Source organism: Labrus bergylta, chromosome 8, assembly GCF_963930695.1.
Source record: "Labrus bergylta chromosome 8, fLabBer1.1, whole genome shotgun sequence".
NCBI lineage: Eukaryota > Metazoa > Chordata > Actinopteri > Labriformes > Labridae > Labrus > Labrus bergylta.
Window position 1 is genome coordinate 13,219,357 of NC_089202.1, and position 14,945 is coordinate 13,234,301.

Sequence of the window (14,945 nt, forward strand, 5' to 3'; positions counted from 1 at the left end):
CGAGCCTAAACGTACAGTTTTAGTAAATGGAGAGGGGGATTGGGAATTGTGCTCTCTGGTGGACTAACTGTGAAATGGGAACATAACTATAGCCTACTTACATTTCTTACTTTTCACTGGCTAAGCAAAGATCAGGCAGGAACATATAACTAATCTAATTATGGTCAATAAACCTTTGAATTTACACTGTTCATTGTATTAATCTTGAAGCAGGGCAACTGAAATGACTTTTCAGATTTAAGCAGGAGCTAGTTGCTGTGCTTTTCTATAACTTCAAAATGTCTCCATAAAGGCTTTTCGTCAAACTAAGCAAATGCAATACAGGCACAACCCTAAAGCTTGTATTGCCTTTTTTGTATTTTCTGTAAATTTTCCCAATAATAATGATAAATCCCACTTTAAAAGATACATAAATTCCCTGTTAATTGTGCCCAGGATTCTACTAATTCACTGAGTAGATACAAAGATATGATATGTAGATATACCCACCTGTCTGACGTCGTGAAGCTAGGGCAGGATGTGACGTGGGTTTGTTAATCCTCTTAGTTTAATTAATCTGAACCTGCAGGCACACACTGCATCTCAGAGGTTTCAGAAACCGATCTTTGGTTAAAGCAGAAGTCCACCGGAGACTCGGAAGGAGCAACTTCGGAGTTTGAAATAGTTTGAATTGAGTTGGAGGTGTTAGTTTTCTCTACGGGCTCCAGCAAGGATGCTGCCGCGGCGGATGATGTGGGGAGCTGTGGTGCGGCAGGTCACTCCGCGTCTGACCTACAGCACCGCAGCACAGCCGCAGGTAGGCCTTTCTAGTTTTAGTAAACTGCAAAACTCTGGTCTACATGATCGATTATTTACAGAACCTTTCCTTTTTCCTTTTTTTTTTTTAAGGAACCACATTCACTAAACGAAACATGAATATGATCCAAGTTTTTAATAAGCTATTGTAAAAAAATATGTTAAAAACAATTCATTTTTGGGCTGAGGTAGACTATTAAATATTGTTAAAATATATATAAAACATTTCATTTAATGTGCTATAAAATGTATAACACCAATTGTTTGAATTAGAATAGAATAGATATTTATTGTCATCGCTATGAAAACAACGAAAGGCAGTTCTGCAGCTCTGTCAGTGGCTGCAATACCAGTATGAGTTCCACAATATCACATAGGCAAAAAGTACTTTTATAACTACTTTTACTGGTATTGTAGAAATTGAGCCCAGCATGAATTTTAACTCAGCAAATCAAATTTCTTGCACTCAGAACAAATGGTCTAACAATTTAAATTAAATAATTGACTTGTGTTTAGGACACTTTAAATGTTAAATTCCATCAATTGAAAAGAAAGGCAAAGTTTTGATCAATGAATAAAGATGAATGAATTTTTTATTGTCCTAAATGCATTTTAATTTGTAATATTATGTCAGCTATATTTATCAACAACTGATAAGAATACAAGGAGTTTATGAATGGATGTGTTTGTTGCCAAAAGGTTTTTAAACTATTTCGATAAGAGATTAATCCTTCATTAAAACACTAAATGTTTTCGGATGTGAGAATTTGATCCTCTTCTTTAACATTAATAAAAGTAAAATGGTGGATTTGGCTTTTTGTTGGTCATACAGAATGAAATATTTGAAGAAGCCACCATTGACTGTGAGAGTTAAACAGGGGCTTTTACTCTTTGGACATGTTAAAGATAAAACATTAAATTAAAACATTTTAAGGAAATCCAGCATATGAAAAGTCAAAAAACAGTCACATGTTAAATCATTGGTTCCCAACCTGGGGTCCAGGCCCTCTAGGAGGGGCTCAGCTTTTCTTGGAAACAAGTGGGGAGGGGCTCCAAGGAAAAATGGTTGAGAACCCCTGCCTTAAATGTTGGTAATCTGTTGATCGTTCTCTCTGTTGGAAGGTAAAGCCAAAAAAGACCAAGTTTGGCCCCTTAAGTGACCAAGACCGGATATTCTCTAACTTATATGGCCGGCATGACTGGAGGTAAAGTGAAAAGCAGAAATGTCAACCTCTTTTGAAAGACTTTAAAGTCGTTATAAGGAAATCTCTTTCTTACTCTTTCTTTCTACCAGACTCAAGGGATCACTCAAACGAGGGGACTGGTATAAGACAAAGGAGATCATACTGAAGGGACAAGACTGGATCCTAAATGAGGTGAAGATCTCAGGGCTACGAGGTAGAGGAGGGGCGGGCTTTCCGACTGGCATGAAGTGGAGCTTCATGAACAAACCAAGCGGTGGCAGGTAGGAACAGAAAAAATAAAATAAAATAAACTATCAAGATCTGACCCATGAGTGGCACTGAAGGCAGGGTAACTGTCCACACTATTGACATACTGGTGATGTATGAGTGCATTTCTGCGTCCCAGACCCAAGTACCTGGTGGTGAATGCAGATGAGGGCGAACCCGGAACATGTAAAGACCGTGAGATAATGCGTCACGACCCCCATAAGCTGATAGAAGGCTGTCTGCTCGCTGGGGCAGCTATGGGTGCTCGTGCTGCGTATATCTACATCAGAGGAGAGTTTTACAACGAGTCATCCAATTTACAGGTACACAAAGGCTTACACAAATGGTTTGACAATCCATATGTGCTGCCTATTGTATACTATGTGTTTCTATTTCTACTCTTTAAACAGGTGGCTATTAATGAGGCCTACAAGGCCAAGCTGATAGGGAAGAACGCATGTGGGTCCGGGTACGACTTTGATGTGTTTGTGATGCGAGGAGCGGGAGCCTACATCTGTGGGGAGGAGACGGCCCTTATCGAGTCTCTGGAGGGAAAACAAGGGAAACCTCGGCTCAAGCCGCCTTTCCCTGCAGATATAGGTGAGGTAAAAGCCCCTACATGCACTTCACTCATGGTTCATTTTGGTTTAACAAACTGCAAAATAGTGTTTAAGTGAATATAAGGGGTCATCACTACTTTTCTCTACCTTCCTTTAGGCGTTTTTGGATGTCCAACGACCGTTTCCAATGTAGAGACGGTTGCCGTGGCACCTACAATCTGTCGTCGAGGCGGGGCTTGGTTTGCAAGCTTTGGGAGGGAGAGGAACTCTGGGACAAAGCTGTTCAACATCTCCGGTCACGTGAACACACCGTGCACAGTGGAGGAAGAGATGTCCATTCCTCTGAGGGAGCTAATAGAGAGACACGCAGGTGTGTGTGTGAGTGTGTGTGTGAGTGTGAGTTTACAGTCTGACTCTGTGTCGATGTTTCTTCACTGTTACGAGATGTCAATGACTTCCTCTCTCCCCTCTCATGTGATTGGTGCAGGAGGAGTGAGGGGTGGCTGGGACAATCTATTAGGAGTGATCCCAGGAGGGTCCTCCACTCCCATCATCCCCCGCCATGTGTGCGATGATGTGTTGATGGATTTCGATGACCTGGTCCGTGCTGAGACTGCATTAGGAACTGCTGCTATCATAGTAATGGATAAATCGGTAAAGAAAAAAAACCTGTGCATATAAAACACATTGAAACTTAAGTGACAATCAGTCCAGAAAGATTATATTCATGTTATCTACAGACTGATGTGATCAGAGCCATTGCACGTTTGGTGGAGTTCTACAAACATGAGAGCTGTGGTCAGTGCACCCCCTGCAGAGAGGGTAAGGAACTGCATAATGGATTTGACACCTGAACTAGGAAGTTATTTATTCCCCCACTTTGTCAGTGTCCCTTTCTATCTTCAGTGGGATAGCAAAATTGAAATTAAAGTTCCTGTACACCAATTTAAAGCTCAGTTTAAGAAACTTCTGTATTGTAACATTTAAATGGGTCTTAAGGGTCAACATTTTGACTACTTTCAAGGGTATTTTAGAGAAGAAAACCTTCATTTAGGTTGGGCTCCTAGTTTAAGAGAGTCAGTTGAGTGTATGTTTTATTCACCTTTCTCTCCCTGGGTCCTGTGCCTCAGGAGTTGACTGGATGGATAACATGATGTGGAGGTTTGTTCGGGGAGAAGCAGCAGTTTCAGAGATCGATATGATCTGGGAGCTCAGCAAGCAGATAGAAGGACACACCATCTGTGCACTGGGGGACGGAGCTGCCTGGCCTGTGCAGGTGACAAAATCTCTTGATTTTTTTTTTGTGGTTAACAGTCCAACAGAGGATGGTCTTTTTAAAGTTGTCTTTTTTTCAATGACAGTAGTTTCTTAACTTTTCTTTTTTCATGTACAGGGACTGATCCGTCATTTTCGGCCAGTCATGGAGAGACGCATTGCACAGTATAACCAGAAAAACCCTCAGAGAGAGCCAGACATCGAGATGATATGAAACTCTACAGATGTCCTTTTTGACACTACCAAAAATATTATCATCATCATTTTATGCTGCTGTGAGATGATTTGTAAGTTTTTGTTCCTAACAGTTTACACTACATGTGGTGCTGCCTGTTGACAGCTACCTGGCAGAGCCGACAGACTGGATGTGTTATAATTATTCCTTTGCTAAATGTGGCAGAAAAGTCTGTAAGAGAATGCATGTAACACAGAAACAAACGATCAAACAAGGCAATAAATTAAGTTTATTTATTTCATAAAAGAATGAAATAAGTTTCATTTTTTTACTACACGCAAGTCAATTTCATCTGTACAAAAAGATTGGAATAGAAAAGGATGGTGCCACAGACCGGTGCAGGGAGGGAGTGACGAATTAGGACTTTGGATCAAATTAAAAGTGATAGTGATGTTTGACACCATGGCCTTATGTTAATATTTTCTACTAAGACGTTAAGCCCTTTGCAGGCCTTGAGTTTTTAAATATTTTCAAAATAAAACTGGTGGCAGAAATCGCCCTTTAAACAACCACACAGTAGTTTGTGGCATCAGTCCTTCAAATGTTCAGCTTTAAACTATAATGTGAGCACCAAAATGCAAAAGAAACAGGAGTCTACCAAATCATTCATATGTGCATACGGACCCAAGCTCCTAAATAAAGAGTCCTTCATGAGGTGAACATGTGATGGAAAGACCGGCTCAGTTTGGGTGAACATCCTGTGAGACTCGCAACAAAGCACTCAGGGAGACCTTTCCTGTTTTAGGGTGCCATCCAGAAAGGCATAGACTGCGGCTGTGTTTGTGTTTTAGCACGAGGGGGAGGTTGAGGAGGGCAGCGATAGCCCTGTGTCCAGCCTGAGGAGTTGGAGGTAGGGGGAGCTGTCCCAGGGTTACCTGGCCCTGAGGCTTTGGAGGTCGAGTGTTCTTCCTCTTCGTCAGAGGAGTCGCCTGTGTATGCCACCAAACCAGTTTTCAATCTCTTCGCTGTAGGCTCTGAAAGAAGAAGAGGGGGAAACACGCGGAGGAGAGGAACAGGAGGCACATTTTGGGGAGGGAGAGAAATATGGGAGAGAAACAACATGCGGACAAAAAACAGCAGCAGCATGTCCCATATGAGACAAGTAAAAGATAATGATTCAAAACACATTCAGGGAGAAACAAATAGTTAATATATTTAAATTATAGTTTGTCAGCAGTGTAGAGGAGGGGGGCGGCCATTGGAAAGCAGCCATTGGTTGGTGGGGAGCGACAGTTTCGAGGCCGTCCAAACAAGCGGCAGGACAGCATCATAGGAGAAGTCGTGCCCCACCCCCAATCAGAATCCAGCATCACCCCCAGAGATACATGGAAGAAAAGAAAAACACAGAGAAAAAAAAACACAAAAACAGGAGAGATTCTCATTAGTGAGGAAAGAAAACAAACCATAGACAAGCCAGACTGATGATGTCATCAGTACGGCACGGTAAGGTGGACTCTGTTATCAAGACTACTTTACAAAACAACTGATGAAAAATGTTTCAGTCATAGCTCAGACTCTGTCTGAGGATTTCTAGTTAAAACATCAGATGAGAAGCATACGAGCCATTTTCAGGCTAAGTGTAAAGGCGCACTCACACTAGGCCCAGGACTGAACTGGACTTTGGGGGTCAACAGACCTGTAGTATTGCTTAATATGTAAATGATGTAACCTGAAACTTGTTTCTTGCAAGTTTCAGCTTACTTGCCCCACTAGGCACAGGAGGGATTGCCTAGTGTGAGTGCGGCATAAATGTGTTTATTGCTATAATCCACCGGGCTTCTTTATTTAAATCCTCAGAAATAAAAGCTTCTTTGTCTAATGTGTCATGATATGTATGCTGGGGATTTACATGAAACCTTTTCAGTAATCTCAAGTAAGAACACTGTAATTAGACACAGCCTAGTGGCCCGGGAGAGATTTGACATTTTGCTCTTTTCAGCTCCACATTAAGGTGGTGAGCATATCCAGACTTAAAAAGGTGCACGATCCACAAGCACGAACAAGTGGATTTGGATTTGAGCAGGTATTGTCAACCCACGGGATAATGCCTTACCCACGGGGCCAGGCGGCGCCCTTCTCTCCTCCATCTTGGGTCTCACTCCATTCACAGGCAATGTAGGTGGAGGCATTAGCTGCCTACTGTGGAACACACAGAGAGCTCACTTTAGTTAACTATGTCTACTGCCTTTTTGAAACTATCAACTCTTAATAAACCAAAAGTAGAGCTGCAGCAATAAATCATTTCATTGACATTTATTCAATTAATCACAAACTATTTTTATAATCAATTAGTTGATTGATTTGAGGACAAAGAAAAAAATGGAAAAGAAGACAAAAGAAATGAAAATCTAAATTATCTGATTCTTGCTTCTTAAATATAATATTTCAAGGATTTTGGATTAGATGAGAGTTTATTTAATATCTTTAGGTTTAACTTGAGCTTTTGGACACAGTGATGGCCATTTCTTCTCAATATTTGGACACTTGTTAGACCCAGAGAGAAAAAGATAACATCTTAAACGACTAAAAAAAAATGATTCTTATTCAAATTAAAAATATTGTAAGTAGCAACCTTATTACAAATTAAACACATTTAAAAAAGAAAAAAAAAAACTTTGTGTACCTGTCCCTCTCACACGGTGAGCCGGAGGAACTCTGTGGTGGGGGTCCTGCAGTCTCCGGGCTGCCCACTGGGAAGCCTGCACCTAAATTAGTCATATGAATGGGTCCATGCTATGAGCAGAAAGACACACAGGCGCGATTAGCAGACATCCTCTACTAAACCCTGTCCTGACACTAGTTTTTTTTTTTTATTTATAGCTCTACCGACACTAAGTTTTTAAAATATATAGTGAAAGCTTACCACAGGTCTGATTAAACTGCCCCCCCCCAGCAACTATATAGAATAGAGCAGTATATAGGTAGAGCAGTACAACTGAAAATGTGGGGTTTAGTTACCCTTTAAAGCTTATCAGTACTTATCATTTTACTTTTAAAAGAACAGAGGTAAACTGTAAGTGAACAAAAGGCAACAGCAGACGATCCCCTCTCGACCCGTGTATGTTTACCTCAAGGAGAGCTATATTGGTACCAAATTATCACAAAGAGTGTTGTGACAGAGCAGATTGAGACTGAGAATGCATACAATAGACAGAACTTTCAAAAAATGTTAACAGGGCTACAAGTTGACCAAGACTGAGTGGAGGCAGTAAAGGTGGAGGAACTTTTCCACACCTGGTATCCGAGTAGGCCGCTGTTCCTCTCATCTGGGACCTCCTCTGTGAAGCGTCTTTTCTGTGGTGGGTTTCCTGGGGCGACTGGAGGTGGAGCTTTGGGCAGCGCTGCAGCTGATGGAGGAAAAGGTACAGGAGGAAGAGTCTGCAGAGAAGGGAAAAAAAAAAGATGATATTATTGCTTTGCAGCCTTTGACAAGTAGTTCAAACATTGCCTACGTAATTTGTTTTAATATTTAGGGTTATGATTTAGACTGTATGTAAGTACATTTGAACCCATGGGGTCTCTCAATCAGAACAATTACAAAGAAGTGTTTTAATGAGGTTGTGGACTAGTGTGGGATTATGGGAGTTGCCTTTTTTGCTAGACAACAACCAAATAGAAATTAATTTGAACTAACTCAGAGAGAAATAATTTGTACTGATGAGTTAAAGTGAGAAAGCTCCAGTCACATCTAGGGCTGTCGCAGTGAAGAAATATCCATCGTGGCGATCCAGGGTGGCTAAATGAAACAGTATGCTGTATTGTCAGACCACCGCTTTGTAATTTATTTAGCTAATTTGTTTGTGAATCAGGGGTCGGCAACTGGCCTGCCAGCGATAATATCTGGCCCGAAGATTAGTTTAATAGTGACTTTTACTTGTTTGACTGTTTTCTGAACAACAACAACAACAACAACACAGAAATAATCAAAGTCACCATCAAAATAAACTTGGGGGCCAGATACTCCTTGCAAGCTGAGAGCTCAAACCAGATGTGTTTCCTTGGTTCATAGGGATAAGTCACATTTGGTTTAGCTTTTCGGCTATGGCGGTTGATTCCGTTCTCTGCGGCTTGTTTAGAACGGGGTAAATCATTTCAGCGGTTACCATGACAGCCTTAGTTACATCATCACATTCATTCAAGTCATGTTTTTGAATGCTAATGAAATAGCCACAAGTAACACTACAGATAAATCTAACAGTAAACAAACACTTTAATACATTTAAATACAGAAATGTTAAATTCCTGACTTTGAAGTGTAAGGCAGACACCGGTAACATTTACCCCATTAGTTCTAATCAAAAGTGATTCGGGGTCTCAATCCTACCTGTGGCAAAGGTCCTGAAGCAGCAGCCGGTACAGGGGCCAGAGCTGGAGCTGGAACTGGGGTGGGAGCCGGAGCAGTAGACGGGACAGGAGGGAGGGGGTACTGAGGAGGCACACATGCAGGTGCAGTGGGAGGTAATGGTGGTGGGACAATGTAAGGAGGAGGGACGGGTTGTGGCTGAGGTGGAGGAACAGGCATGGGATAGCCGGGCTGGAATCCAGCAGGGGGATAGTAAGGAGGCTGTGGGGGCATCCCATTCACCACTGGAGGCAGTGCAAAGCCTGCAGGAGGAAGAGGACAGGAAAAGTCTGACTGATATTAAAAGCATCTCAGACTGAAGATATTATATCTGAGGTTGTTTAGTGTGAACCACAGGAGAGACCCTGATATGTGCTACCTTGTTGTGATGGCATCATCGAGCTCATCTGATTTAGAAATCGAGAATACTCCGCATGGACCTGGTGACGGAGAAACATAGAAGAACAAAGTTTGTTGGTGGTTAAAGGAACTCAAACATGACAATTTACAAGCAAAACAAACACTAATTGAACATTTGACTGGATTATGCAAGAAAATATTGTTTGAACCTGCAGTATAAAAATAAAAACTGTTTAGTTCTAGTCAAATAGCTAAATACAATTCATCAATACTTACTTACTGAAAACATACTCTTTTTGAGCTTCTACATTTTGGAAGTATTTTTTGGCAAAAGGTAAAAATTACCACTCAAACTTGTGGTTCAAACCAAAAAGAATGTAATTGATTGTAAACAACACAATAATCAAGTTTGATCTCAATAGAAAATCTATAAAAGCCTGGATCAAAAACACCCTTCATACTTGAGGAAGTACATCCTTTCTGATTTTTCTTTACAGACTTCAAACTTTGTTTGCCTGTGACTGCAGATCACAAGAGTTATATTTCATCAAGAGTTGCACATTTTAAAAAGATCATTTGGCCACTAGGGGTATTCTTGATTAGTCAGTCAGTGATACATTATTTATAACAGGAACATTTTCTTTCACAAGTGTGGGTGTTTTCAAGTCGACCTTCACAAATAAAAAAAAATGTAATAATAAATAATTATAGTAAGTAAGCCCTGCAGCCCAAGAAACAGTGGAAGTATTCAAGCTTTTCTTCCAACCCATTACATTGGCAGTAAAATATAAAACATTCCAGCTACTATAATGCAAATCATTTGTGAAAGTAAACCTTAAATTAGAGTCATGTTAAAGTTGGAATGGAAACGCAAAAACCTTGATGAAGTCTTCTGGTTAACCGTTTCATAATACAAGACATTACTCACTGTCTGTAGAAGGTTCTCACACAAAGTTTTTGCTGCTGCGAGTCCTTCTGGTTTAGGATGGCTGGAGAGAGAATAGACTCCATTTAGTTCTAGTCCTCCAATAAAGTCCTACACACTCATCAATACTCATCAATGATCAGTAAAGGTTCTTAATCTTCCTTCATTCACAGCACACCCACACTCACCTGATGTAGATGTACATGGGTTCAAAGGCCTCTCGCCCTGAGGCGGGCTCTAAACAGCCCGATCCTTTCCCTCTGAGGAAGACTTTCGCCCCCGTCTCAGCCTGGATGTGCTGCAGGTACGAACAGCCGGGACCCTCCACCCGCTCTTTGACCACAAACCCCGGGATTACGTGCTCCAGACCAACAAATACTTTATCTTGCACATAGTGCATCTGAGAACGGGACAACAGCATAAAAGCATGAATACTAACTAAATATACTTCTGAAGACAGTAACCCACAAGTCTATCACAGAATAGTTTTTACTATCAGAGGGAAATTACTGGATGGGCCTTTTAGCAAACTGTGTTCATTTACCATAAATATTGCTATCAGAGATCACATTTTCCCAAAACAAACCTTTTCTTAATCCTTATGAGTTCAGTGAATCCAAGACAGCTTAGTTTATATCATTCAAATCTGACTTCTGTCTTTCACAGCAGCAAAACTTAAAGATGTCTAGTCTCTGTCTGAGCTTGAATAAACACCTCAACATACACCAGACAACCTCCTTCAAACAATGCTATAAGATAGATTCTAGGGCCGGATCGATATAGGATTTTTTGGGGCTAATACCGGTATTAATATTGGGGAGAAAATGTTTTAATAACGATATTTCGGCTGATAATTTCCTCAGATGTATCTTCAATCTGTAGAGATAGATAGATCTATACAAATGGAAAGTAATAGCGCATGTATGTGCATCACAGCCTCACACTAATGAGAGTGATAATGCTTGTTGTAATCCATAAAGCACACTCTGCTGGAGACAGACATCTGTTGAAAAACATCAAAATGCCAAAACAATGGTAAAAATTGGAAATGGTTTATATAAAAAGGACAACACTAAGGAGTTTGAAGCTTTTCTCTGTTAAATTGTTTTGGGTGTTTTGACATTTTAAAAGAAGTATCATCTAAAATTATGAGACATGGTAAACAAAAGGGAAGCCTTACCCCGGACTGAAAGTGTGGTTTGTGGTGGGTGATGGGGGGCAGCGAGGGAGGAGTTTGGTTGTGCTGCTGGTAAACTGTGACTGGAGCAGAGCTCTGGGAAAAGGTTGATGAAGATGATGAAGCAGTTGCAGCCTTCACCACACCATTGGTGATGATCTCCTTGATTCTATTAACTGCCCCTTAAGAAGGACAGTAAAAAAAAAAAAAAATCAGTTTAATGATATAATGTATAAAGCAATCCTTTATAACTGAATGAAGATAAGTCTGTCAAAGAACTGACTGTCTACAAGGTCTCTAGTCTGTCCTTGGACGTGCAGATACAGCGGTCGATCCCTGCATGGAAAAAAAGCAGAAAGTTTGTGCTGACATAAAATAGCTAATCATCAATTTAAATAGTGTTTCCATGATGAGTTATAGAAAATGAGAGCTATGAAAAGTCACCCTGGTAGAGCTTTGTTCTTCTCCTCTGCTGCCATGTAACGGCCTCTGGTTGAAACTGCAGCACCGCTCACTTTGCTGATCTGCAGACATAAGTGTGCATTTAAAAAAAAAAAAAAAAACTTTATAAAGTAATATCCTTAACTCTATGAAGCGTTAAGTCAACATTGCTACTGACCTCATCCTGTGTTTGTCCACGTGTCAGGAGGTTCCTACAGGTGATCGGGACGTCATTGATCTCAACTTCGGCTACAACCAGGTCATCTTTGGCCTTTGTTGGCATTGGAGGCTTAGCAACACCTACAAACTGAGAGAGAGAGAGAGAGAGAGAGAGAGAGAGAGAGAGAGAGAGAGAGAGAGAGAGAAAAAAAACACAGAATGAATGTGGGCCATTGATGCTTAACTGGGGCAAGAGCCAAAATTAGCGTTTAGATATTAACTCAAAGCTAAAGTTGTGCTGTTTAAGAAAAAGGTTCCTTAAGATAAGTGACAGCGGTGTTAATCTTACGTGATATGGCAAAAATTGAGTTTGTAACACCTTTACAACGAGCACAATTCTCAGGAAACACCAAATTTTGGAAAATGCATCAATATGACTGCATACAAAAAAATGTCAAGTTACTAATTTACTAAATTGTAATGCAAGCAGAGAATGATCATGCAATTTGATACATTTTAATCGGGACAAATGAGCGCATTGCTTTCTATAACTGCAGGCATCTTGTGAGAAAAAAAAAGTCCTGCTTTAGTTTTCATCATAATGCTGTAATAGAGCTTTGATCAAAGACTAATTCTAATGCACTTATAATATCATAAGGTAGGGGGGACGCAACTTAGATACAATATATATATATATATTTTTATCATCAATCAAGGGCTTTCATAAAGAAGCCCATGAAAGCATGAGTGCATGCTGGCCTAGTAAAACCAGAGACGTAAAAGGAGGACTATCATGGAATTAAAAGTAGTAGACTGCGTTGTTAAGGATCCCTTCATTGCAGACGAACCGGATATATGATGCTTACTTTATCCGGTGGTCCAGGGGTGCCTATCTGTGAGGGTTTTAGTTTGCCCTTTGCAACCAACATTGCATTTATCTTGGCAGCCACGGCAGCTGCAGCATCCAGAGCCCCGGTGGGTGCAGCTTCAGCCTCCCCCATCCCACCGGAGCCTGAGCCGGGCCCCGGCTGGTCCCATTTGCTGCGGCGGCTGGGAGGACAAGAAAAACATGACATGGAGGTGAAAAACAATGACCACTGAACAGTCATTTGATCTTATTTATAAAGAGTAAGCCAGTCTAAAACTGTCTGAGTTATCTAAAACCCCAGTGTAATCGACACTCTTTAGAGGTAACATATTTTCAGCCTGATGTAGTCGTTTCCACATTGCAGCTCACATTTAGATGGTATATTACACATATGATCGCAGAGTAAACAACACAAGTCAGGGCGCAGACAACAACCTCCATGATTACATAAACTGGCTGTAGTTAGTTAGCAAGCCGGCTAGTTGTAAGCACATTAATGGCGGGTTAAACACAACAGAAATACAATAAATAACCCCATTTTGAGGCGCTTACCCGCCGTTTTGAGTTCCACAAAATGACATCAATATCCTGTCGAACGAATTTGACCCTTCAATGCAAAAAAAATAGATGCGAAAATCTCCCTTAGTCTATTCTGTGTGTGTCGCTAGCCTCTGTGCGTTTCAAGTGTTTCCGCCTCCGGTGACTGACGTCGTTTTTGCTGTGAACGCCACAAGAGGGCGCCAGACACCAGCTCACGTTTCGTCTGAACATTAAGGTTTGATGCTGGTACCACACCTGTCCTAGTCCAGGAACTCACCAGCCCCTTGGTGAATGTCTTCAGAGTTAGCTGCTGCTTCATTACCAAACCAGGACATTCAGTCAAGGTAAGTGGAAGCATTTCATCCTCTCACTTTAATGTCTATAGGAAGCTTTTCATGGAGCTCTTATAACTTTTGATGTGACACCTGAAGGTTTTGGACACGTGGTCCACAACTTTGAATCACTATTTCATACAAACGCAAGACAGCACTGAGCTACATTGACATTTTAAATTGTTTATTTGATTGAAATTTGACTCAATACTTGATTTTGCAACTAAACTAATTTTTTTACACCATGGTTGCTTATTATGTCTGTCTGAACATTAGGATGATGGATGTATTTCTGACATAATAAGCATGTATTATGTATGGACATACAATAACAAATTCCTTTGGGTCAAGATAGCCTAAGTGTTTTTTTCTGCAAAACTCAAAACATTTGATGCTGTTGGTTTGAAATGTCTCTTGGACTGTTGGAAGGATCTGCTTGTCTTTTTTGTTGCAATGTTACAATTCACTTAGCAGATGCTTTTATCCAAAGTGACTTACATCATAGAGTAGGTACAACACTAATTCATTCATACACCACTACAGTAGCGGGAGCAATGTGGGATTAGGTGTCTTGCCCAAGGACACATTGGACATGTTGCTCAGGTGGGGATTGAACCACCAACCTTTTGGTCGAGAGGCGACGACTCTACCAACTGAGCAACCTTTTTTAAAGTGAAAATGAATCTATCAAACATGAAAGGAAGTTGTTAGAGCTGCAGGCTGACATGTTTCTTTGTGATCACAGCCACTCCTGTTTGGCCCTAAAGGCTTTGTTTTTTGTGGAGGATGAGACCAACATGCAGCATCCTGTACACACACAGACCACAGCATCATGCCGATACAGGCTGTTCTGATGTCCTGGTTTATTCAGAGTCTCTCTGTCTGGTACAGGTGTTCAGTTACTGACCACCCAGGAGCTCTGAGACATGTCCAGGAGGTGATGGTTCCTGTGGAAGGTGAGAACGCTGTGTGGGGGCGACATGGATCAATAGATTGAACAACAAGCAGCCCTAGTTGAATTGCTTTTGGTCTGTGTTGTGGGGTGTTGAAAACTTCTACCAAAGTGGCTTTGTTGAGCTTGAGCATGATCCACGTCGTCTGTCATGTGCATGTAAGAGAAAGTGCCTCACCGAGAAAGGCTCGGTATTCGATTTCAATCACAACACTGCTCATGCTTATCCAAAGGACTAACAGGTTTTATACAACGGAGTTAAAACCAACATTATTATTTTTTTGTCATTTAAAAGCAACCTGGCTGTTACTGTTTGGATCACAGTGATGTTTTTTGTTCTTTTAAAGTAGTTGACTTAATAAATTTGAATTCAAACTACGTTTCACAGTATAGAGTCAGAAAATTAAAGAAGTTATCAAGTCTAATTTCTCAAACATATTTTTGTAGTTTGACATATTTCACCTTTTGACTTGAACAGTCAACAGTGACTTGACAGTAAAAAGAAACCTTTGTATTTTCAATTTGAATGAAAC

General features: G+C 40.8%; 2 protein-coding genes across 4 annotated transcripts; one reads left to right on the top strand and one right to left on the bottom strand.

Moving 5' to 3' along the window:
- Positions 1 to 563: 563 nt before the first annotated feature.
- Positions 564 to 4,377, top strand: LOC109986464 (NADH dehydrogenase [ubiquinone] flavoprotein 1, mitochondrial-like). Its single transcript, XM_065957964.1, has 10 exons — positions 564 to 796; positions 1,918 to 2,000; positions 2,090 to 2,260; positions 2,386 to 2,569; positions 2,657 to 2,846; positions 2,964 to 3,176; positions 3,294 to 3,460; positions 3,547 to 3,628; positions 3,937 to 4,082; positions 4,200 to 4,377. The coding sequence occupies exons 1-10, from the start codon at positions 713 to 715 to the stop codon at positions 4,293 to 4,295; spliced, it is 1,416 nt and encodes a 471-aa protein (XP_065814036.1). The 5' UTR covers positions 564 to 712; the 3' UTR covers positions 4,296 to 4,377.
- A 150-nt stretch (positions 4,378 to 4,527) lies between these two features.
- khdc4 (KH domain containing 4, pre-mRNA splicing factor) lies at positions 4,528 to 13,302 on the bottom strand. 3 transcript variants are annotated; one of them, XM_020637124.3, is made up of 14 exons: positions 13,141 to 13,302; positions 12,587 to 12,770; positions 11,740 to 11,868; positions 11,565 to 11,644; positions 11,404 to 11,456; positions 11,124 to 11,302; positions 10,132 to 10,343; positions 9,947 to 10,007; positions 9,038 to 9,098; positions 8,641 to 8,921; positions 7,551 to 7,694; positions 6,940 to 7,049; positions 6,370 to 6,455; positions 4,528 to 5,290 (listed from the first exon to the last, which is right to left on the bottom strand). In XM_020637124.3, exons 1-14 carry the CDS (start codon positions 13,167 to 13,169, stop codon positions 5,058 to 5,060), a joined length of 1,842 nt encoding a protein of 613 aa, XP_020492780.1. In that variant the 5' UTR covers positions 13,170 to 13,302; the 3' UTR covers positions 4,528 to 5,057. The 3 variants fall into 3 exon arrangements, 2 of the variants coding, with proteins under 2 accessions (XP_020492780.1, XP_020492781.1); XR_002278068.3 differs by having other exon boundaries at positions 5,228 to 5,290; positions 6,940 to 7,021; XM_020637125.3 differs by lacking the exon at positions 4,528 to 5,290 and having other exon boundaries at positions 6,313 to 6,455; positions 6,940 to 7,021.
- Positions 13,303 to 14,945: the final 1,643 nt, after the last annotated feature.

Bases quoted from the DNA above. Each gene is read 5' to 3' on its own strand.
- LOC109986464 (XM_065957964.1), top strand. From the start codon at position 713: ATGCTGCCGCGGCGGATGATGTGGGGAGCTGTGGTGCGGCAGGTCACT. The intron at 797-1,917 runs GTAGGCCTTTCT...CTCTGTTGGAAG, and splicing joins GCACCGCAGCACAGCCGCAG to GTAAAGCCAAAAAAGACCAA. The intron at 4,083-4,199 runs GTGACAAAATCT...TTTCATGTACAG, and splicing joins GAGCTGCCTGGCCTGTGCAG to GGACTGATCCGTCATTTTCG.
- khdc4 (XM_020637124.3), bottom strand. From the start codon at position 13,169: ATGTCATTTTGTGGAACTCAAAACGGCGG. The intron at 12,771-13,140 runs GTAAGCGCCTCA...TTGTCCTCCCAG, and splicing joins TGTGGAACTCAAAACGGCGG to CCGCCGCAGCAAATGGGACC. The intron at 11,645-11,739 runs GTCAGTAGCAAT...TTATGTCTGCAG, and splicing joins GTGGACAAACACAGGATGAG to ATCAGCAAAGTGAGCGGTGC.